Source organism: Lampris incognitus, chromosome 13 (genome assembly GCF_029633865.1).
Source record: "Lampris incognitus isolate fLamInc1 chromosome 13, fLamInc1.hap2, whole genome shotgun sequence".
Lineage (NCBI taxonomy): Eukaryota > Metazoa > Chordata > Actinopteri > Lampriformes > Lampridae > Lampris > Lampris incognitus.
This window is the reverse complement of record NC_079223.1, coordinates 5,517,112-5,542,682: the sequence shown is the minus strand read 5'-3', so window position 1 is coordinate 5,542,682 and position 25,571 is coordinate 5,517,112. Positions and strand designations below refer to the sequence as shown.

General features: G+C 43.6%; 1 protein-coding gene across 2 annotated transcripts in view; it reads left to right on the top strand.

Annotated features, from left to right (window-relative positions):
• Positions 1 to 5,104: 5,104 nt before the first annotated feature.
• lmbrd1 (LMBR1 domain containing 1) overlaps positions 5,105 to 25,571 on the top strand; it is a 136,585-nt gene continuing 116,118 nt past the window's right edge. For both annotated transcript variants that reach the window (XM_056291954.1, XM_056291955.1), the window contains exons 1-3: positions 5,105 to 5,170; positions 7,044 to 7,220; positions 8,902 to 8,965. In XM_056291954.1, coding sequence (XP_056147929.1) covers positions 5,105 to 5,170; positions 7,044 to 7,220; positions 8,902 to 8,965 — 307 coding nt within the window. The remainder of the gene's footprint in view (positions 5,171 to 7,043; positions 7,221 to 8,901; positions 8,966 to 25,571) is intronic.

Below are 25,571 nucleotides of genomic sequence, written 5' to 3'. Positions count from 1 at the left end.
CAAACGTCACATTAGCTCGAGCATCAGATTAGTATGAGACCTAACTGACTTTTCAAACTACACAAATTCAAATGCATTATTTTATAAATTCAGTTGAACGTCCTTTCATTACACAAGCACTGCAAATGTTTGGTTTTGGACATAATCGTATCAGTAATATCTCCATGTTCTATAAGGACATAAACAGCTCTGCCATTCTGTAGCCCAACGTTTCAGGAAGGTTTCCCATTTCAAGAGGCATACGTCAAGGATGTCCTATTTCTTGCTTTTTGTTTTTGATTGTTGCTGAACTTTTGCCTTTAAGCGTTCACATAGTCCAGATATACAAGGCTTAACTGTTTTTGACAGACAGATAAAAATTACACAGCTAGCTGATGACACGGCATTGCTTCTTAAGGATAAATGGCGACTACAGAGTGCTTTACATGTCACTGGTGAATTTTCAGAAGCTTCAGGTCTGAAGCTCAATATAAACAAAAGTGATATTTCATGTTTGTATGAGACTTGTGTTTAATGTCCCTGTTAAACAATGTGTAAAATACCTTGGTATTCACATTTCAAGGGATATAGCTCTCAGGCAGCAGCTACATTTTCCTCCTAAAATTAAGAAAACAAAACAATTCTTAATAGGTGGCTTCAGAGAGATCTTTCCATTTCTGGGAGAGCTTTTGACAAAGGCTGAAGGAGCGTCAAGATCCCGCCTTGTCGCTCTATGTTAATGGAAAATTAGACACCATTACCTTAAAGAAGAAATACTCAGATGGGAGAGGGCCGAGGATCTTAGATTTTGTCCATTTAAATTGCACCTTCAAGATCAAATGGCTTTAAAAATGTTTGGAGCTCCCAGAATCATTATGGGATTTTATACCACATGATATATTTTAAAATTTAGGTGGCGTAAAATTTCTAATGGGATGTAATTACACTGTCTCTAAATCGCCGATTAAACTCTCAAAGTTCTATCAGCAGGCTTTCCTGTCTTGGAAATTATGTTCACAACTTTTCACCACATAAGGACATCATTTGGAACAGTTGTAATATCACTGCTAACAAGAAATGTGTATATATATATATATATATATATATATATATATATATATATATACACTACCGTTCAAAAGTTTGGGATCACCCAAACAATTTCGTGTTTTCCATGAAAAGTCACACTTATTCACCACCATATGTTGTGAAATGAATAGAAAATAGAGTCAAGACATTGACAAGGTTAGAAATAATGATTTTTATTTGAAATAAGATTTTTTTTACATCAAACTTTGCTTTCGTTAAAGAATCCTCCATTTGCAGCAATTACAGCATTGCAGACCTTTGGCATTCTAGCTGTTAATTTGTTGAGGTAATCTGGAGAAATTGCACCCCACGCTTCCAGAAGCAGCTCCCACAAGTTGGATTGGTTGGATGGGCACTTCTTTGAGCAGATTGAGTTTCTGGAGCATCACATTTGTGGGGTCAATTAAACGCTCAAAATGGCCAGAAAAAGAGAACTTTCATCTGAAACTCGACAGTCTATTCTTGTTCTTAGAAATGAAGGCTATTCCATGCGAGAAATTGCTAAGAAATTGAAGATTTCCTACACCGGTGTGTACTACTCCCTTCAGAGGACAGCACAAACAGGCTCTAACAGGTACTATTTAATGAAGATGCCAGTTGGGGACCTGTGAGGCGTCTGTTTCTCAAACTAGAGACTCTAATGTACTTATCTTCTTGCTCAGTTGTGCAACGCGGCCTCCCACTTCTTTTTCTACTCTGGTTAGAGCCTGTTTGTGCTGTCCTCTGAAGGGAGTAGTACACACCGGTGTAGGAAATCTTCAATTTCTTAGCAATTTCTCGCATGGAATAGCCTTCATTTCTAGAAACAAGAATAGACTGTCGAGTTTCAGATGAAAGTTCTCTTTTTCTGGCCATTTTGAGCGTTTAATTGACCCCACAAATGTGATGCTCCAGAAACTCAATCTGCTCAAAGAAGTGCCCATCCAACCAATCCAACTTGTGGGAGCTGCTTCTGGAAGCGTGGGGTGCAATTTCTCCAGATTACCTCAACAAATTAACAGCTAGAATGCCAAAGGTCTGCAATGCTGTAATTGCTGCAAATGGAGGATTCTTTGACGAAAGCAAAGTTTGATGTAAAAAAAATCTTATTTCAAATACAAATCATTATTTCTAACCTTGTCAATGTCTTGACTCTATTTTCTATTCATTTCACAACATATGGTGGTGAATAAGTGTGACTTTTCATGGAAAACACAAAATTGTTTGGGTGATCCCAAACTTTTGAACGGTAGTGTATATATATATATATATATATATATATAAAGAGAACTGGATTGAAATGGGTATAATCTGTGTTACAGATTTGTTTGGTGATAAAGGCAATCTTTATAGTTGTGAAAATTTCCTAAAAGCCAAATCTTTTATAAAGAATTGACTTCTGTGATGAGGGCTATTCCCACAGGTATAACTGATTTAATGAAATGTCACTTAGGCTATCAAAATGCTAATCTTCCAATACCTTAACAGACATGAAATGTACCCCCAAACACACAGGAAAAGTGCTTTATGACTATAATAAGATTTCCCCCAGAGGGAAACCTTTCTGGAATTCACAACTGGATGACATAACATGGCGTAAGGCTTGGTTGTGCCCATTTCAATTCTGTATCTCAAATAAAATTAGAGAAATCCGTTTTAAAATATTACACAACATCTATCCATGTAACGCATTAATTTCCAAATTTACTGACAGAGAGCCTCATTGCACCTTTTGCAGCGCTGAGCCAGAAACGGTGATGCGTTTGTTTTGTCACTGCCCCTCCTCATCTGTGTTTTGGGGTGACAGAGAATTGTATATGTAATGAGACTGGACAGTCTATAATAATGAGGCCTAAAAACATGATCGCTGCATTTAAACGTGAAAACAAATCTTTAAGTTACATGACGAATCTTATACTTGCATTTGGTAAATGTCACATACTACATAAAGCAAGGTTCTCTGGGTCCCTCCCAAACCTCGGTGCTTTTCTGGGTGAGTTCAGTAAGTACACAGACACACTGGCCCTTATGACGAATAAAACAAGTGAACACACACTGTCATATTATAAGGAGCTATTTTCTGTAGGCCCTGATTAAGTTTCACTGACTTCATTTAGGTTATTGTTTATCATGTTTAGATACTTTACATTTGCCAATTAATTTGTTTACTTTGCATATTCCATTTGATTATCTGCCCTTTTCCCATTTTCCCCCATAGAAATTTTAATCATATAAGAATGTACACTACCGTTCAAAAGTTTGGGATCACCCAAACAATTTCGTGTTTTCCATGAAAAGTCACACTTATTCACCACCATATGTTGTGAAATGAATAGAAAATAGAGTCAAGATATTGACAAGGTTAGAAATAATGATTTGTATTTGAAATAAGATTTTTTTTACATCAAACTTTGCTTTCGTCAAAGAATCCTCCATTTGCAGCAATTACAGCATTGCAGACCTTTGGCATTCTAGCTGTTAATTAGGCTCTAACAGGTACTATTTAATGAAGATGCCAGTTGGGGACCTGTGAGGCGTCTGTTTCTCAAACTAGAGACTCTAATGTACTTATCTTCTTGCTCAGTTGTGCAACGCGGCCTCCCACTTCTTTTTCTACTCTGGTTAGAGCCTGTTTGTGCTGTCCTCTGAAGGGAGTAGTACACACCGGTGTAGGAAATCTTCAATTTCTTAGCAATTTCTCACATGGAATAGCCTTCATTTCTAAGAACAAGAATAGACTGTTGAGTTTCAGATGAAAGTTCTCTTTTTCTGGCCATTTTGAGCGTTTAATTGACCCCACAAATGTGATGCTCCAGAAACTCAATCTGCTCAAAGAAGTGCCCATCCAACCAATCCAACTTGTGGGAGCTGCTTCTGGAAGCGTGGGGTGCAATTTCTCCAGATTACCTCAACAAATTAACAGCTAGAATGCCAAAGGTCTGCAATGCTGTAATTGCTGCAAATGGAGGATTCTTTGACGAAAGCAAAGTTTGATGTAAAAAAAATCTTATTTCAAATACAAATCATTATTTCTAACCTTGTCAATGTCTTGACTCTATTTTCTATTCATTTCACAACATATGGTGGTGAATAAGTGTGACTTTTCATGGAAAACACAAAATTGTTTGGGTGATCCCAAACTTTTGAACGGTAGTGTATGTTTCTGAAAATTGCTGATTGTGCCGGGATAGGCTCCAGCATCCACACGACCCGAATTAGGATAAGCGGCTTGGCTAAGGGATGGATGGGTTGGATTGGGTGAGAGTATATCTCCACCCTTCCCAGTGACCAGTGGGGTCTGACAGGGTGGAGTACTGTCACCTGTTCTGTTCAGTTTGTATATGGATGATCTCTCTATAAAGTTAAAAGCGTGTAAGACTGGCTGTATGGTGGGGGGTAGTCTTATCAACCATCTGATGTACGCCGATGACTTAGTCGTCCTGTCTCCTTACAGTGCTGGCTTACAGCAACTGCTCAGAGTCCGCTCAAGTTATGGTGTGCAGCATGACATTAAACTTCAACTCTAAAAAAAGAGTGTTGTCATGATTGCTAACGCCAACGAGGATCAGAAGCAAACATTTCCTTCATTCTCCTTGGCAGACCAAGCCCTGAATGTGGTGAACAAAGTAAGATGTCTGGGCCACATCATCAGGAATGATTTATTTGATGACGATGATGTGCGGCGCCAGTATTGCAAACAGTATGCACAAGCCAATATGCTGGCACACAAATGTCACACGGGCGATACGGGTTCGCGTCCCGGCCGCGGCACTTCCTGAGGTTGCGTTGTACCCCCGAATTCGCTGTAATAGGTTTTAATCCTTGCGGACTTGTGATCGGCTGTTATCTGTATTTTTGCGTCGTTGTCCTGTCTTGTGGTTTTCTTTTACTACGGACCAATCCGCGTGTCTGGATAAAGTAACCTTTGATTGATTGACGGACGCTCAGAACGTTCAATAAAAAAAAGCGACGCCGCCCTGCAGACTCCTCCCCCCCTCTCGTGGGCGTGCCGGTGACGCAACTCGCCCACGTGGTTTTGTTATTGCAGGAAGTGAAGATGGCGGCGCAGTCGTTGCTAACGGAGTCCGCGGTCGGCTGGTCGATTTTCGCCTTTGTGCTGCTGGTAAGCGACGTCCGACGCCGCGGCGACGCGGCGTTTCGTGTCGACCCCTCTTTCGGCGTTCGAGTCAAGAGACGCGGCTTTATCGGAGCGCCCTCGTTGCCGCCATGCTAAGCTACCGCTAGCTAGCGTCGGCTCCGTCCTAGCTAGCCCGGTCTTGGCAGAGGCTGCCGGGGTTCGGTGCGTCGCAGGCCGTCATGAAAGCGGTGCCTCGACCCCGGCGGCGGGCCTTGTAACCCCCCCGGTGTGGCACCCCGGACGCGGGTCTTTCCTGGAAATAACCCCAGCTAAGCCGCCCCGTACTGCAGTGTTTCTCAACCCAGTTCTCAAGGACCCCCTACCTTGCAGATTTTCATTGTAACCCTGCATAGGTAGCCCTGCTTGTACTTACTCGACCAATCATTTCGCAGCACTTAATTATGCAAGGTGTGCAGCATCTGACAAAATTCATCGCTGATTGGTTGAATAACTACAAACAGGTACCTATTCAGGGTTGCAAAGAAGATATGCAGGACAGGGGGTCCTTGAGGACTGGGTTGAGAAACACTGCCGTACTGTATCGGTGCGTCCAGCCTTTGTCTTTTGGCTGGCAGCTTTACCTCTGAGGTTGAAAAGGAGCAGAGCTGATAATTCATGCTTATAACCCTCCAGCCACAAAGGCGGTGACCCTGGCCCACACAGAAATGTCTAAATTGAGGGTTAAACCGCCACCAGTCGCTGGCTTACACTAAAGAGACACACCTCTAGAGGCTTTGTCTCTCACTGTGGGTCAAGTAAAGTAGTCTACCCTTCCTGCAGTCCTTGTATTGCAAGTGCGTGACATAAGAGGTCTAGTTCTTGCAAGTCGGTCAGCTGAAGGTGATCTGCCATCCAGGTTGGCTCGCAATGGCTGGACTGTCATGCTCATGGCTCTGGGTCGCACGACTGAATCCGAAGTTGTCAGAACAACTTCATAACCAGGCTCCCTCGGAAACGGACTCTTATCGTGGCCCGCCAGGCCCTCAGAAGCACCGATCTGGCCACCCTTTTAATTCGAGCAATCCTCTCAATGGGTCTTATTTGGATGCAAAGCTTGTGTCATTACCTGGCAAAACAAGCAGCCTAGGGCTTAAGTCCATGGGCCTTTAATTGATCCTGTCCGTGAATGGCAGCCCTTGATCTGAAGGGACTGGTTTTAGCAATGTCCTTGCCGCCTGAGCTTGTGTGCCTGGAATACGACCTTGTCATTTTGAAACTTGTGTTTCGCTGCTCCGTCTAATGGGTCCTCTGACCGTCAGGTCTTAACAAACCTTCTCTGTGGTGTTGTGTAATATTGCACTGCAGAAGAACGTATTAGAAAATATATCAATCAGCTGAAGCAGAGTAGCCCAACTATTTAATGATCTCAGAAAATAAGGCAGATTAATCCTGCTTTAATTTGAAAAGTTAACCTTGCTCCCTGTGATTATCATTTCCTGTCAAGCTTTAAAACTCAGCGTTTAATCATGGGCCCAAAGGGGACGAGGTGGGTGGGTGTAGGATGTAACATAGCTCACGGCATTTGCATCTTTCACCATTATAATTCCCCTTTTTATATCACTGTTGTTGCCTTATTTGAACTCCTCTTCTGTGAAACTACTAATTATTACGTTGAAAGTAAATGTTTATAACTCAAGTCATCACGGAGTTACTCTCAAGTTACATGCAGTAGGAAGTCAATGAAGGGACAAACACATTACGCTGTTGGGAATATGAACTTTTCAGTTGATTCCTTTAATTTGAATTTCCACCGAATTAATGAAAATGAGTCTACCCAAACCTTGCCATTACTGCTTCAGCCAGCCTCTTTTGTACCTTGTAACACCTGCATTGTTTTAATGATTTCTTCCATCTTTAGGCCATCCTTGCTTTCTGTTGGGTCTACATTCGTAAATTTCAAAGTCGCCAGGAGAGTGAAGTCATTTCGACCATCACAGCAATATGTGCTCTTGCAATTGCTTTGATAACTTCTGCACTTCTTCCAGTGGATATATTCCTCGTCTCATTCATGAAGTATTCCAACGGCACCTACAAGGTTGGTATCAGCTTTGTTATAACCACTTCTGTCATCTAGCGCCCTGTAAAATAATTTCAGGGAATACCAACAAGCTCGCCAATGGTAAAGCTTGGCTCGTTTGCTATGTAATTTTCTCCCTAATATGAATAGTGTTTGAGTTGTTGCCAAATCTTGAAGATGAGTACATGCTGTGTTGCATGGAATCTTTTCACATTTAATTGTTGGGGTTGCTTTTTGAACATCCGTTTTGGGGTTAAGCAGAGTCTTGAGTTCATGTTATAAAGTAGACAGATTATTAGATGTTACACAGACACATGTTTTTCCAGCACCACTCATTCATGATCACTATTTGCACATTAGCTAATCAACAACATTATCATCAACCACCTTAACGAAACATAACTCCTTCCTTATTTCACAAGTAACTTTGAACAAATTAAATTGAATTGTCACTGTCAAGAGACCCGAGATCAGCTGATGAAAAAAACCAAACCCATTTAAAGTGACAAGTGCAAATAAAGATGAGTGGATTTAATAATATATCAATCAGTTTCCTACAGCAACAAACATGTGAGTTCACTGCAAGACAATGGGAATCATGACTATTCACAATCCTTAACAAGATAACACACCAAACCACAAAAAGGTTTTCTTTTGTTATCAGTTAAAATGAGGCCTTTTCCTAAGATGAAAACTGGGGCCTATTTTTGTCTGTAGATCAGTTTGAGTCGAGTTCTCAAGATCTGTTTGCCATGCAAGCCTGACCCCCCCCCCCCGCCCCCGCTCATATATTAAGGATCTGGAAATATAGGAAAAATGTATTTTGATATATGCGCGGCGACACGGTGGCAAAGTGGTTAGCGCGGTCGCCTCACAGCAAGAAGGTTCTGGGTTCGAGCCCCGGGGTAGTCCAACCTTGGGGGTCATCCCGGGTCGTCCTCTGTGTGGAGTCTGCATGTTCTCCCCGTGTCTGTGTGGGTTTCCTCCGGGTGCTCCGGTTTCCTCCCACAGTCCAAAGACATGTAGTTCAGGTGAATCGGCCGTACTAAATTGGCCCCAGGTGTGAATGTGTGTGTGTGTGTGATGGACTGGCGGCCTGTCCAGGGTGTCTCCCCACCTGCTGCCCAATGGCTGCTGGGATAGGCTACAGCATCCCCGCGACCCTGAGAGCAGGATAAGCGGTTCACATAATTGATGGGTGGATATGGATATATGTGTTAAAGAATACCACGATAGCTGTCCATTTTGCACTGTAGGTTTTTTACACCTGCTTTGTCCTATTAAAACTAGGGTGTGTTTTGTAGTCAATGTAAATGAAGCAGTCAGAGTATGTATAACATCCCCCATGCTTTCCAATATCTACCCACCCGTAAGCTGTTCTGGCAAGTAACTGGTCACCAATAGACACGCGTTTTTTGAGGTTAAGGTCATGTGTTTGTTTTCATCATGTTTGTTTTTCTGGTTTTTGTTTTGTTTGTTGTGTTGTTTGTTTCTAACAAACACGTAAGAGCAAATATAGTAGTTCTGTAGTTATATATAGTTAGATGTAAATGCAGAGTTATGCACATTCTGGTTTTAATGTCAGTGATCTATTTGTTTTTCCGTTGATTGTTAATTAATTTTTAAATTCCACCAGTGGCGTCCCTTTGTGAAACATTTCTGCTTTATTTAGTGTGGTCTTTCCATTTTCCAAATTCAGGACTGGGCTGCAAACAACGAGACAAGAGCACAAATTGAAGACACCGTGTTGTACGGATATTATAGTAAGTGAAATTTGTTCATTTATTTGCTTTAGTACAGAATAGAAACGTGATGAGTATTTGATTAAATCTACATTGGCTGGTCCTGCGATTTATAATCCAAAACGATTTATACAATGTCATTATGTCGGACGGATATGCTGTAAATATGGTAATACAGAAGTTTGGAACATTATTTAGGTGGCACGGTGGCGCAGTGGTTAGCATGGTCACCTCACAGCAAGAAGGTCCTGGGTTCGAGCCCCGGGGTAGTCCAACCTTGGGGGTCGTCCCGGGTCGTCCTCTGTGTGGAGTTTGCATGTTCTCCCCGTGTCTGCGTGGGTTTCCTCCGGGGGCTCCGGTTTCCTCCCACAGTCCAAAGGCATGTAGGTCAGGTGAATCGGCCATACTAAATTGTCCCTAGGTCTGTGTGTGTGTGTGTGTGTGTGTGTGTGTGTGGGTGTGGGCCCTGTGATGGACTGGCGGTCTGTCCAGGGTGTCTCCATGCCTACCGCCCAATGACTGCTGGGGTAGGCTCTAGCATCCCTGCGGCCCTGTGTAGGATAAGCGGTTTGGATAACGGATGGGTGGATGGATGGATGGAACATTATTTATCTTGTATGCACTGGCAGCACCAACAAGGTGTAAAGTAGTAAATTACAGGGATGTGCATTTGACCTAATTTTCCTCTTCTTGTACTCGCATTAAAGTAGAAATGAATATTGGAGCACTCCGTACCTTAAGTGATGCAAATTAATCTCACTCACTGTGGATAAGTCTTACTATTTCATTAAATGCTAATGGCTGAAGTGTTTCATTTCATGAAACAACAACATGCAAAGGAAATGAGTTCATGCTGGGTAATCTGCTCCAGTCTGGTGGACCGACTCACAGCGGTGCTGGACTGTGCTGGTGAACAACATGGTGCAAGACACTTTTCGTTGTCTTGTTTTGTCTTGATTCTTGACTTGCGTATGATTAATTATGGAACTGGTATGCTTATATGATAGTTAAGTTTGATATTGCATGTCTGTCATTAACGACCGATTCATCGGTTTGATCAAAATACCGCCACACCTCACTCCGCTGGCAATGGCCACTGTGTGTGATTCGGGTAACTTGCCGTAATTGCAACTATTATTAGTTACCGTCATGTAAAACTAGTACACCATTTTGAAATACTAAGGTTTTGGGGATTTTTTTCGTGGATTTCCCCCCCTTTTTCCCCCCAATTGTACTTGGACAATTACCCCACTTCTCCGCTCCACCCCCTCTGCCGATCCGGGGAGGGCTGCAGACTACCACATGCCTCCTCCCATACATGTGGAGTCACCAGCCACTTCTCCCAGATCCCCCTCCCCCCGAACAGGCGCCCCGATCGACCAGAGGAGGCGCCAGTGCAGCGACCAGGACACATACCCACATCCGGCGTCCCACCTGCAGACACAGCCAATCGTGTCTGTACGGACGCCCGACCAAGCCGGAGGTAACACGGGGATATGACCGGCGATCCCTGTGTTGGTAGGCAACGAAATATACCGCTGCGCTACCCGGACACCCACGATCCTAAGGTTTTGAATGATTACTGGAGCCCCCCTCCCCTACATGAATACACTGCTCTCTGCCAGCATTCTCTAAACATCCTCTCCTCTCGGCACTTGATGGTCATGTCCTACTTACCTGCTGCTTTTTAGAGAGGGCGTTTTCCATATCGCCTACTGCTAGTTGGATTTTGCTGAGGTTCTTTGGGGTCCCATTTCAACCATTTTTTCTACCCGTTTGAGAAAACGGAAGACGTCCACAATCGGTGAATCAGAGGACAATCCCCCCCGTGCGCTACTGCTCCCGGAGCTCGATTTATTTATCAGCCTTCAAGTTGTATTGATTAGGGGCGGGAATCTTTCGGAATCTCACGATTTCGATTCTCGGAGATCACGGTTCGATTCAACATCGATTTTCGATTCAAAAGGATTCCCGATTCAATGTCGATTCTAGATGTGGTACATAGGGGGGGCTAGTTTCAGGTCCGCTGGGCGCTAAGAAAGGCGGTGTGGCAAATTGTGGATGAAAGCAGACTAACGTGTGCGTATAAGATGATGTAGTTTTTATATTTGAAAAAGTTGCCTCAATAGTGTGAACACACAAAGGCTAACCCCACCTTTCTCAGTAAAAAACCGACAGGGTGGTGTGTCGTGCTTTGGCTCAGTGTTCTGGATCATAAATCTGAAGCCCTCATTGTGGACTACGCTGTAGGGGCGCAGGTCCTGTGAAATGAAACGGGTGATGGATCTAGTTTTTTATTTATTGATTTTTTGCCCGGTCAGAATTGGCTGGGAGTTTGGTAAAGTGGTGCAGTGTGCGTAGGTTGTGTGTTAACGTTGCAGGAGGTCATAATTTCACTTTTTTTCTTCTTCTTCTTTTTTGTGGTTTTCCACTTCTCTGGGTGATGGCGTATGATGTGAGACCTAACATCTGTAGTGTTTCACTTTCGTTTTGTAAATCTTGCATGTTGAATGAGTCATGTCAAGCTCCTTCTTCCCCGGGAGATTGTAAAATCCAGAATGCGTCCAAACGCTTGTCTTCGGTGATGATGGTTCGTTCAGCTGAATTTGTTGCCACTCCCATGTGTACAAAGACTACCAAGAGCGAACATTAGCCGCGACTGACTAGCTAGCCACTGTCGTGTTTTCCGGAAGGGTTTTAAAAATTGATTTTTGGAATTTGTGAATCCATTCAGAATCGTGGCGGCACGGTGGCACCGTGGTTAGCGTGGTCACCTCACAGCAAGAAGGTCCTGGGATCGAAACCCGGGGTTTGGACAATGAGAATCAGAATACTTTATTCATCCCCGAGGGGATATTGGGTAAGGGAAATTACCCAATTTTGGGGGTCGTCCAACCTTGGGGGTCGTCCCGGGTCGTCCTCTGTGTGGAGTTTGCATGTTCTCCCCGTGTGTGCGTGGGTTTCCTCCGGGGTCGCCGGTTTCCTCCCACAGAGACATGTAGGTCAGGTGATCAGCCCTACTACTTTGTCCCTAGATGTGTGTGTGTGTGTGTGTGTGTGTGTGTGTGTGTGTGTGTGTGTGGGCCCTGTGATGGCCTGGTGGCCTGTCCAGGGTGTCTCCCCGCCTGCCGCCCAATGACTGCTGGGATAGGGTCCAGCATCCCCGCGACCCTGAGAGCAGGATAAGTGGTTTGGACAATGGGTGGATGGATATCCAGCATTGTAGAAGATAAGAATCACGATTCTTGCGTGACTCAATTCCCCCAGCCCCACCCCTCGTATTTTTTATTTGTTTGTTAAATGAAGTGAATGTTAACTGAGAAAGTCCGTTTGAATAGGCATCTTAGTCCAAATTGCTGTGCAGCCATTGACTTTGTCCTGACTATTCAATGGATTTACCCAGATGCTGTAGAAGATGGTCCTTTGTGATTTAAGACTTCTAATGTTGTTTGTATTATTGTGCTCTCAGCATTTCATTGCTTTGGTTTATGGTTTCACTTAAGCGTTTGCTCCAGTTCCAAAGTGAATGACATCATTTGCATTTTAATTATCTTTGTGATGGCCATGTTAAGGGGTGACTGAGACAGCTCTCTTTTGACTGGAGGAATTTCAGTCATGCCAAAGATGGTAGTTTGTGAGTTTTGCAACAGATGTTGGCTTAAACTGCCCGTCAGCGATGCTGTTCTGTGCCGTCTGTTCAGGAACGGCAAATGCAAGGGAGACAAGCTGTCTCCAAGCCCGGCCTGCCCAGTCAAAGAGCCCACTTCCACTGGCATAACGGCATCAGAAAATTGGCTTTGACAGACAAGGTATATGGCATGCGAGTCCGGTGTTCATCCAGCCACAGCATATTTGTCCTCTGGACGCACAAATATGATTTTGTGCACAAGATTGATTTTCTGTGTCACTATTGAGAGTTTTAGATGAGACATAACCTTAAAGGGAAACTTTGCTTTCTCAGGACTTCCAAATGAATAATTCAGCAGGCTTAGTCTTGAATGTGGAGCTGCGTCCTATCAGCAATTCAATCCATTTAATGGCTGAACTGCCTGGAACCCATGTGCACGGTGCAGCAGTTAGCCTGGAAAGATTTGTCATATATCAAAAGGAAAACCTTTACGTAGTGGCTTTATGTCGTACAGTATATCATAGTGTATGTCTGTCTGCCCAAACATTCCAGCAGGAAATTGAGATAGACAATGCTCTCTATAATTGTATTGACTACCCAGAGTCGTTACTGGTCAATTTCGCCATACCTTAGTCCGAGCTGTAGATCATTTAAGGCGGCACCTGAAATGAGAACGGTTCTGCTCTTAAATAAAATATTCCTACAGAGAAAGGCACGGATTCAATAATGTTCATTGAGAGGCGAGGACTTACAGCCTGGCCGGGTATGTATCCTTTCAATTTTAATTTGTTCTGATGCAGCTCAACTGTCTCAGGGAGACCATGGGTAACAATGCACGTTAGGAAGTGGAAGCAATTGAGTGGGAGGCTTAAAAAGAGCTTTCGATTTGCCTGCAGTGTTTCTCCATGTGATCATCGCTTTGGGAGCGTGTGGTGCAGCATCATCTGCTGTGCCTGTAACCTTTTGCTGTGGACCAGGAAGGTTCAGAGCTCATATAATGGGTTACCGAGACAAACACAAGACGTTCCAGAGGCTTCTAAATTACATCACACTTATTCCCTCCAAACCATATCTTCAGAATGAAAATACATTGCCTTTTGGATATTATAGAAGGTTGTTGATATTTGGGCGGAATATTTAGGAATATTTAGGCGGCACAGTGGTGCAGTGGTTAGCACGGTCACCTCACACCAAGAAGGTCCTGGGTTCGAGCCCCGGGGTAGTCCAACCTTGGGGGTCGTCCTCTGTGTGGAGTTGGCATGTTCTCCCCGTGTCTGCGTGGGTTTCCTCCGGGTGCTCCAGTTCCCTCCCACAGTCCAAAGACATGTAGGTCAGGTGGATCAGACGTACTAAATTGTCCCTAGGTGTGAATGTGTGTGTGTGTGTGTGTGTGTGTGTGTGTGTGTGTGTGTGTGTGTGTGTGTGTGTGTGTGTGTGTGTGTGTGTGTGTGTGTGTGTGTGTTGGCCCTATGATAGACTGGTGGCCTGTTCAGAGTGTCTCCGTGCCTGCCGCCCAATGACTGCTGGGATAGGCTACAGCATCCCCGCGACCCTGAGAGCAGGATAGGCGGTTCGGATAATGGATGGATGGATGGATGGATGGATGGATGGATGTTGATAGTTAGAATTGTTTAACATGAATCAAGACCTTTTGTTATGACACTTGCCTCAGGTCACTGTACCTTTTTATTTCAAGCCTAGATAATTCTAGAGTATTGTCGGCAAAGTTGCGTCAGATTTTTCACATTTGCCGTTGGTTCAAAGACTTGACACAACCTGTCAAACGGACTCGGTTGCCATTCAAAATCAGATGTATTATATACAAGGAGAAAATATACAACCTTACAATTTTTGAATTTTAATTTTTTTCTGATTCAGTGTTAGTTCCTGTGTAGCCACACAGCTGCAGCAGACAGTAAGTCTGGGCTATGTTGATATAAGTCAGAAAAATGGGTGTATGATCTGGTCTGAGAACGATGCCTTTTTTTTGTTGTCTCCAGATAAATGTGGTGAACTTGATTCTTTTAATCTAAACTCAGACCCATGCAGACTCAGAACAAGTTTCCCCTCTCCTTTTCTGTCTTTCTCTCTTTATTTGAAGGGCATCAGTGTTTTTTATTTGCCAGTAGGTGGAAGCCAAGCTCCATGTGAACCACACACCAAGTTCCCCTCTGAATCTAACCTTTAAAGTAGGTTTTCTATTCAAAGGCAGGATTTGACAACCCTGTCCATTTGTGTCTTCGCAAATGGAATAATTGCAGGGCTGACAGAGATTTCCCGTCTCTGCCGATGGAGTGTGTTTTCCCTCCAAGACAGATTGACTTGTTTTCAGCAGTCGGCAGATCAACAAGCATGTGTACGTACAGCCCGTGACTTTTACAGAACTCATTATGAATCGGCAGTATTTACTTGGCGTCTGAAATATTTTGATGGCCTTTCACAGCCATTATTTGATCTGCCCGTCCTAGTTGACGGTCGGTGAGTGTCTGTACATCTTATGTGAGCATGTGGTTGATGGCACTTACTAGTATAGTATCAGTAATTTTGAATAATTTTATTGCGTAGTCTGAGTTGAACCCTGTTATTCACATATAGGCTGGATGCCTACGTATATGTGAAGAAAGAAATTACATCAATCAGCTTGTCGACGACACAGGATCTGAGCATCTTCCAGCTGCTATGCAGGATAGAGATGGGTGGCGTGAGAGGGTCAAATTCATCCGAGGATACTCGACCTGATGATGATGATGATGAGGCTGGATGCTGTTGGCTATAACATGGTGGGGGGGGGGGGTTCATGGCATTCTTTTTTTTTTTTTTTTGTGGAATTTTCCCCCTTTTTCTCCCCAATTATATCAATCCAATTACCCCACTCTTCCGAGCCGTCCCGGTCGCTGCTCCACCCCCTCTGCTGATCCGAGGAGGGCTGCAGACTACCACATGCCTCCTCCCATACATGTGGAGTCGCCAGCCGCTTCTTTTCACCTGACAGTGAGGAATTTCACCAGGGGGACGTAGCACATGGGAGGATCACGCTATTCCCCCCAGTTCCCTCCTCCTCCCGAACAGGTGCCCCGACCAACCAGAGGAGGCGCTAGTGCAGTGACCAGGACACATATCCACATCCGGCTTCCCACACACGGCCAATTGTGTCTGTAGGGATGCCCGACCAAGCCGGAGGTAACATGGGGATTCGAACCGGCGATCCCTGTGTTGGCAGGCAACAGAATAGACCGCTATGCTACCCGGACACCCGTATCATGGCGTTCTGAAAGTTCAGTCTGTTGTCAAATTTATAATGTTCTTGGTCATTTTAGTGTAGCGTTCTTGTTTATTGGTTTGATATCTCTAAAATCAGCCAAATTGACTGGGTTACACTCATTTGATGGCTCACAGATCTTACAGATCGTACAGATCCTTTTTGGGTTCATTTGTAAATTGCTCATAATGTGCATATTGTTATGACTTTAACTTGTTGATCCCGACTGTGGTTAGGAATTTCACAGGATGGTCTTTGAATTTTTAGACACAACTTGGTATAATAATTTAATAGTTTGCAATGGGATTTACAATGCTGAACAGGTCTGAGTCCATAGACATTCCTTATGAAATGAGGTGACGAAATGTATCATGAAACTATGTTTTTGTAGATGCTCATTGGAAAAAAAGTGAAGCTAAACCACGAGGACTGTTGCCGACGCGAGACTGTTGCTGTAAATGATGTAAAGGTTTGCTGCAAAAGGGAAATTGAGCGCAACAGAGCTTTAATAGGATAAATACTTGCTGAGCGTTCTAAAATTCAGAAATGTGAAATGTAATAAAAAGTAGCTTAATACGAGGTTTAATCCTGACAGAGGGAATAAATGTTTGTAATCAAAGTGCCGTTGTCCTTAAGTAGGGCTGTAGTCTGCCGGTTGACCAGTTGATTAATTGGTTGATACGCTCTCACCACTGTGCTCGTAAACCCATTATTATTTTTGTTATTTTTTTCTCCTCCCCCCTTTTCTCCCCAATTACACTTGTCCAAGTTCCCCGCTCTCCAAGCCGTCCTGGTCGCTGCGCCACCCCCTCTGCTGGTCCGGGGAGGGCTGCAGACTACCACATGCCTTCTCTGATACATGTGGAGTCACCAGCCGCTTCTTTTCACCTGACAGTGAGGAGTTTTGCCAGGGGGACCCTGATTGACCAGAGGCGGCGCTAGTGCAGTGACCAGGACACACCCACCCGCAGACGCAGCCAATTGTGTCTGTAGGGACGCCCGACCAAGCTGGAGGTAACACGGGGTTTCAAACTGGCGATCCCGTATTGGTAGGCCATGGATTGACCGCCACGTTACCCGGACACCCCAAACCCATTATCCCCAATGGTTTGCATGAGCTTGGGCGCTGCACACTGTGATGAATACTCACGTGGCCAACAGAAACGAGGCAGCCAGCCAGGCATGCAAAGCAAATGGCGAAAAAGACTATATAAAATGAATAGATAATATAATAATATAAATAAAACATAAAAAGATCATAAAGATAATGATGAACTATATGGCTCTGTCCTCCGCGCAGAGCCCAGCGGCGCGTGCAGTGCAAATCGCGTTGCGTCTGGAAGCTGCCTTACCTTCATAAGGAGAGAAGTGCTACATCAGTAGTTTTCCAGGATTCTTCTTCTTCTGAATGCTCCCGTTAGGGGTCGCCACAGTGGGTCATCCGTTTCCATCTCCTCCTGTCCTCTGCGTCTTCCTCTGTCACGTGAGCCACCTGCATGTCCTCCCTCACCACACCCAGAAGCCTCCTCTTTGGCCTTCCTCTTGCCTGGAAGCTCTATCTTCAGCATCCTTCTCCCAACATACCCAGCATCTCTCCTCCACACATGCATTCTCACTGGCTGGGTTTAGCCTTCCAGGATTAAACCATTATTTTCGGTGGTGGCAGGGACAGACTACCTTTAAAAACGGGGGGTTTATACCAGTTAGCCCGTTTCTGTTTTGGGATTTTTATGTAGCCTAAATTGTTCTCACCTTGAGCTGGTTTGTTTAGTGAATGTTCTTTTTAAAAATGGATTTGCCTTTTTGTATTTAAGAGTAAAAGGCTTAAGTTAATAGGCTATTTTGTGTTTTTGAGATCACACCCGCCCTGTGATGGCCTGGCAGCCTGTCCAGGGTGTCTCCCTGCCTGCCACCTGTGACTGTTGGGATAGGCTCCAGCATCCCTGCGACCCTGAGTAAGGATAAGCGGTTTGGATAATGGATGGATGGAGATCACACCCACGTAGCTCTATGTTCAGAGTCACACTGACATCACACGGTGTGGGCTGGAACAATAGTAGAGGGTCCTGTTCGTCATTATTATCATAAAATAAGACAAAAACAATCTTAAAATTATTTTGTAGATTCCTCAATAGTTCTTGTGCTTAGATCACCAGTTGATATAATTCTATTTGCTGGCAGCCATACCAACAGGTGCCCTGGCTCTGCTGAATGATGGAAACTAAGCAGGTATGGGCTTGGCTAGTACTTGGATGGGAGAGCTCGTGGGAAAACTGAGTTGCTGCTGGAAGTGGTGTTGGTGGGCGAGTAGGGGGCAGTCTTCCCTCTGGTCATAAAAAAAAGAAACCCAACAAATATAAAATTCCAATGACCCAGTGCGGTGACGGGGACACTGTGCTGTAGGAGATGCCGTCCTTCAGATGAGACGTTATACCGAAGTCCTGACTCACTCTGGTCATTAAAGATCCCATGGCACTTATCACAAAGACTAGGGGGTTCGGGTTCCCCAGTGTCCTTGCAAAATTCCCAACCTGGCTCTCTCCATCTGGCCACCTAATCATCCCCCCGTGTAATCGGCTCAATGATTCCTCCCTCTCCGACTCAAGATGATGTGTGGTGGGCGTTCTGGCGCAAAATGGCTGCCATGCATCACCCAGGTGGTGCTACACATTGGCGGTGTTTGAAGTGAGTTACCCTCTTCACTGTGAAATGCTTTCTAGAAAAGCGCTGTATAAATGTAATGATTATTTTTTTTAATTTTTTTTATTTTCGGAAATCATATGAATATGGGCAGGTGCCCGCCATGCTGCTTGGCTCTGATTGCTACCATTTCAGTACAAATGATTAGGTTAAAAATGATTGGATATGCTGCAAATGCTAGCTTTTTGTGTTTATTTATAATTAATTTGGGCTAACAAAGCTATGAGGTAGAGTGCACTTAGTGCAATTGGTTGAAGAGTTGGTATGATTTCAGTTGAGCAAGAAGTTCTTTGGTTGACTCCAGCACTATCCTTAAGAGTGGACTTTGCCTTTTCTGATCTTCACTCAACTCTAATAGTTTGAAAGCCTTTCAGTCATCGTCCTCCATCCATTTATAGTCCCCGGACTGCACTGTACTTCAAAGCGCTGGTGCATGAGAACCATAAGCAAGAGGGCAAAATACCTCTGGGCCCTTTTTGAATAAATCATTAAATTTTTCTCAAGCTTCTTTTAAGAAACTCTCAATTCATTGAATAGAAGCTAGAGCGGATGCGACTCTCAAATAAAAAAATGCAGACATGATTTATATATTTAAAAAACAAAGTGATGGTGATATTTGTACATGAACGTGTGCTACTACTACTAATTTTGGCTGCTCCCGTTAGGGGGTCGCCACAGTGGATCATCCATTTCCATCTCTTTCTGTCTTCTGCATCTTCCTCCGTCACACCAGCCACCTGCATGTCCTCCCTCACCACATCCATAAACCTCCTCTTTGGCCTTCCTCTTCTCCTCTTCCCGGGCAGCTCCATATTCAGCATCCTTCTCCCAATATACCCAGCATCTCTCCTCCACACATGTCCAAACCATCTCAGTCTTGTCTCTCTTGCTTTGTCTCCAAACCATCCAACCTGAGCGGTCCCTCTAATATACTCGTTCCTAATCCTGACCTTCTTCATCACTCCAAATGAAAATCTTAGCATCTTCAACTCTGCCATATAGAGCTACACCTCCTATCTTTTCATCAGTGCCACTGTCTCCAAACCGTATAACATAGCTGGTCTCACCACCATCTTGTAAACCTTCCCTTTAACTCTTGCTGGTACCCTACTGTCACAAATCACTCCTGACACTCTTCTCCACCCACTCCACCCTGCCTGCACTCTCTTCTTCACCTCTCTTCTGCACTCCCTGTTACTTTGGACAGTTGATCCCAAGTATTTAAACTCATACGCCTTCGTCACCTCTACTCCTTGCATCCTCACCATTCAACTGTCCTCCCTCTCATTCACGCATATGTAATCCATCTTGCTCCTACTGACTTTCATTCCTCTTCTCTCCAGTGCATACCTCCACCTCCCCGGGTTCTCCTCAACCTGCACCCTACTCTCGCTACAGATCACAATGTCATCCACAGACATCATAGTCCACGGAGACGCCTGCCTGATCTTGTCCGTCAACCTGTCCATCACCATTGCAAACAAGAAAGTACACGAACTTGTGCTGAATATAGTAATTTAGGAACACATGGGTTGCACAACTGTGACATATTGAACATTTGTTGATAAAGGCTGTTTTTGTGTGATGAAGGGTCACTTTACAATAATATTTGCACTATATAACAGTTTTCCCTAGCTGCTTATGATAGCGCCAATTCCTAAAATCTTACCTCATTGATGATACATATTAAGACCCTAAAGGGGGATTTAGGATGAATCTTGTTCAAGACTTTTGATAAGTGCAAACTCCAAAATATATTTATTTTTGTTTGTTTGTTTGTTTACATCAAAGTTCAGATGAACTGATTCAACTTTTCTGGAATTACGATTTTGAAAGTGAAATTTCTTCCTTGTAAATGAGGAGCTCTGGGCAGTGCTTGTACACCTTAGGGTACTCCACTGGGTCCTGGAGCAGAGCTGGCTCTGGCTGCAGCAACCACCTCCTGGACTTCTTTCCAGGTGGGCTCTCTGGTGTTGAACTTCACCGTGGGCGCTGGTATGTCCAAAAGGGCTCTGCGAGGCCCTAGCTCTTGCTCTCTATCAGGGTCACTCAGGGTGTTGTGCAGAAAGTGGTCTACCTCTTCTTTAGAGCAGGCAAGACAACTGCTGCGCTTCTGCCCTAACAGCTTCCTTGTGAATCCAAATGGATCAGCTATAAACACAGTACGCTTCCTGGCTCGCTCTCTCTCCTCCGTCTCCTGTACCATTCTGCTCCACCCAGGGTCACGAGCTTCTTCCTGATGATGTAATGGAGCTCAGCCAGTGGTGGTTTCTCTTCCTCAGTTGCTACCTTGAACTGCCTTGCCACAGTCAGATGCTCTTGACGCAATTGGCGGATCTTGTTTGCCCTTCGGTTCATTGTGTAGTTGGGTCTGGTGGTCTTGCCCTCTTCAACACCAAACCTCTCTGCTGCAAAACTGACAATGATGGTTGTCATCGTCAGAAGTTATCTGTCTGCTTCTCCCTTTGCTGTTGACATGATGATTCTGGCCACATCCTCATCAAATTGGCGCCACTGTCTGTGCTGGCTTGCTGGAGGCCACTTGATTTGACTCTGCTGAACTATACTGGGAGCCGGAGAGCTTAGCACATGGAGGTTCTGGGCTGTGTGGGGTGTCTCTGGGCCAGGCTCCTCCTGCGTCTCACTAGGAGTGGATCCTGTTATTCCAATGGACAAGCTTTTCTGCCTTTTATTAATATATATTTTTTATTGGTGAAAAACAAGCAAATAATAAACACAATATTGGGTTTACAGGTCACCGTTTTTCATATTTTCTTTTCCCTACCCACCCTTCCACGCCACCCAACCCCTGCACCTCAACAAAAACACACCATACAAAGAAAAAAAATAGCTATATAAAAAGGGACACCGATAACCATTGTTTCCCCCTAATAGCTAACATCAAAAACAACCACAACAGCAATAATAACTTGTTTTAAATTTTTTGGATCCTCCCCCCCTTTTCCTCCCCAATTGTATCTGGCCAATTACCCCACTCTTCTGAGCCGTCCCAGTCTCTGCTCCACCCCACTCCAGCAATAATAATAATAATAATTATAATAATTATAACTATAATAATATTAATAATAAATGAGTGAATTAGATAAGCAAGGATAACAAAATACTTGTATAACATAAAAAGAGAGAAAAAGGAAAAAGGTATGGACAATTGGTAAAACACCAAATCAACATGTCAATCTGCCCTCAAAAACTGCCTGTACCCCATGAGGCCACAGTCCGAGATGTATGTACCCACTTTTCTGCCTAACTCAACCTGTAATCTATATTCATTCATTCATTCATTATCCCGCTGCTCATCCTGCTGACTTCTATACAACTATATAAACTGCTGCTTCAGCTGGACTGATTGAAAATCACTTCACCATATTTAAACTCATAGAAAGTGATAGTCATACTAGTGTCACATATATCAGTCTCATCTCACAAATGAACAGTTGGAAAAGTGATTGTACATGTTTAGTGATTGTACAGTTTACTAGCTAAGCCAGGAGACGTGTTGTGTGTGATGTGATGCTTTTCTTCAGAGACAACTTCAGTTGGTATCAGTGACTTAGGAAACCCCACTGTGGCAGTTAGAGCCCAGCAGACGTATGCTTATGATAAGTGAAGTACTCTGCTTAACTGCACATAGATTACTTTTATGTTTCAGATGCATTTATATCCTTTTGGTCACGTTTCAGCTGGTATGCTAACTGATTGTACCGAACACAGTTTGGGCACCATGACACTTAAACTCCTGCCTAAAACCACCATGGGCGGTCAAAATGACGGCTGGTTTTTAAACTATATTCTGTCAAGATAAATGCCCAATTGGGATATTAATGCAGTGCATATGTTAGTATGTCTGTTAAGAAACTAACTGACACCAAAATTAACATTTTAACAAAATTAATACTATTTTTGAACAATTTAAAATGGCCGCTGTCCAACGCCTGTAAATACTGCAAGGCCTCGGTGGTAGTCATGGTGTGTCTGTAACCAGACATGTTGGCAATAATCAAAACCAAGTTTAGGCTATTTCTCTGCACTGGAGGACGCTAGTGTGTTTCTAGGACAGAGCAACGACCTTCATGAAGGAAATGATGCGACCAACACACGTCATAAACGGTGACATAATGCGCACGATGACGCGCAAGTTACGTGCGGCCATTTTGAGTGCTGATGGTCATTTTAGGTAGATCTTATCATAACTTTTTTTGTGCAATTGATCTAAAACTAATTTTAATGCAAATATATGCAATTTTAGGAGCATTCCGGGAACATCAGGTCTATGTCTTTTTTTTCCCAAAAAGTTGTTAAACTTTTGAAAATCTAAAACGGTCAAAATGACCACCTTGGTTGTTCTAGTAGGCATGTTGTTCCTTGTGTGAGTCAATAAAATTTAAATACAAAAATCTTCTCTAAATCATAATTGGTGGATAATTGGTGAGCTGCCACCCTCCGAGGAAGCTGAAGAGATGTTTCAAGGTCTAACTCCTTCAGTGACTTCCTTAACCATTAACCAATAAAATGTCAGCGCTTAATGACTTGCATCCCCATTAATACACAAGTCTGCAGGAATGTGGAGGGGCTTGAATGAGCCTATTAAACCTGCATCCACTTTTCTCTTCTGTTATGTCTCCTGCTCTTGTCTTTCTCATCAGTCCTGGTTCATGCAGTTCACGCAAGTAGACCATTTATCTGAAACCTTTTCTACTGATGGAAATGCACAGAAATTTATGCATCGCCTTGAAATGTTTCCGTTAAACTCAGTTGCGGGTGCAGTACGACTGGCTATCAAATAAACACACATCTCCTGCACTTCAGAGGAATGTCTTTGGCTTATCGAGGTGTTTCCCTCTTACATACTATAATTTAAGTGTTCTCGCTACTCAGGACCAACTCTCCCATGCCTCGCCGCTCACCTGACAGCTCTGATGATATTTAAAGCGTGCGAGTCAGGTTGGTGTACGCAGGGTTTTGCTGGAGCATGGAGATAATTGTCAAGGCTGCACACACAGATGGGTTTCGGATGTGAGTCATTGAGATTCTGGTTTACTAGAAGTTTAAACTCTTTAAGTATTTTAACTTTATGAGGCAGTCCACTACACCCTTTTGCACCCTCCAACTTATCTGCACCCGTCAGGTGACGACGTGCTGCAGTCATCTCACGCCACCTCTCCAGGCTCTGTTTGGAACTGCCACAGTAACATACAGACTGAAACCAACATATGGAGTTTGTGTTTTAGGAGCCTTGGCTATTATATGGAAGGAACTGTGACAATGCTGTTTGATGTGTACGCCGGTTCATCTAAGTCAGGGCTCATTTGACAACGTCGGACATAAAGATGCTCTCCAACCCCCGGGAGGTTTCTCCACATCACCTCACTATTCATGTCCTGTCTCACACGGCTACCTCGAGAAATTGATGCAGACCTGCCTCCTGCAACAGTGGACAAGGAGCCCCGTGGAGTCTCGGTCCTGCTGGGGGAAATGGGGGCTGCTTTTTCATTCTGAAAACAGCACGCTGTTTTATAACGTGAAACAAAATGATACAATTGTAAGGCACCCTTCAACAATTTTTCTGCACTTCCTTTTTCCCAACCTTCCACCGCCGTAACCCAGGGAGAGAAATTATAAATGGGATCATCCTCATGCCCGCATTTTAGGTGAGCATTCCTCGGCCTCTTGTGCTATGTATGTATCGATTTTTTTGAAAAAATCGTTAATGCATTAATAATGTCCTCAATCTTTATGTTTATAGTAAATGGCTTTCGCTTGGCTAATGTGGAAGGTTTGTGGCGTTTCCTGAATAGCGTGTACTCGTTTTGTGTGTAATAAAACAAATGAGATTGTTTTTAACGCATCGATTTCCATTTGATTGCAGTCAGAGATCACCTGGAGAAATGCTGGTCTCTTTCCCTAGTGTATTTTTTTTTGTGTGTGTCATCAGTATTCCTCTTGTGCTCCTTTCATATGATAGTTGGACCCTTAGGTCAGTGTCCTGTGAGAGTACCATGGAATAGCGTATTATTAACGGGCCTGATATGTAATCTGACAAGGCCTGCACAAGCTCAGAGGGTAATGCTCCTGTGGTGGGGGACCGTGATAATCAGCTGCTCTTACTGGAATATTGTTTGCGTACCAAGAAAAATAGGTTAACATTAAGAAGAAGAGGAAAGAGATTTGAAAATGCTCTGCATCTGGCTCCCCAGAGAACTGGAGAAGGTGACAACTTGTGTTTCATCGTGATTTGACCCGTAAAATGAGTTGCTGCACTTCACTTGAGGATATAACATATGAGCTCCTCAGCAGTTAAGCTCAATTTTACTTTTATGTTCACCCCGTTTATCTAAAAATCAGGGGTGTTTTTATGAGTCAGTGTAATGCAGATTGACGCAGTTTATCCGATTTTTCATTGTTGGATTAACTCTTCTGTTGTCTACAGGTCAAAAAATGACCCATAACGGTGTTTAACAGCAGAGAAAAGACTCGAAATGATCTTTTTTCAACCTGAAACTTGATGACTTTTCCTACAGTGACCCCAGCATTAGAAAAAGTGAAATGTTGTTTTTGTTCATATTTCCATGAAAGCTGTCCACCACTAGAGTACTAAGATTGTCTTAGGGTCCCTAAGACAAAAACTACTTTCTGGACATTTCTGCTACTTTCTTAGGCTATACAAGTGCTGCCTCTTGCTAAAAAGTTGATTTACCTTAAAGTGGAAGTACCTTATAATAATAATAATAATAGTAATAATAATAATAATAAACCTCTACTTTAGTAAAGAAAACAAGTATGACAGGTGTGTTAAAAAACGAGTGGCGTCCACTGGTTAAATGCAGCCTTTCTGCACTGTGAAGAGGGAAAACCCAGATAGTCATACAGTTGGTGATGAATGACAGCTTGTTTCTTCCTGCAAAATAGATTTGGGGTTTAAGATTAAATTAAGTTGCTTTAATTTAGAGGTTTAATGAAGGCGGGCCCTTTCTTGTTTGCAGTGGTGATGGACACGTTGACAGATGAGATCAGGCAGGAGT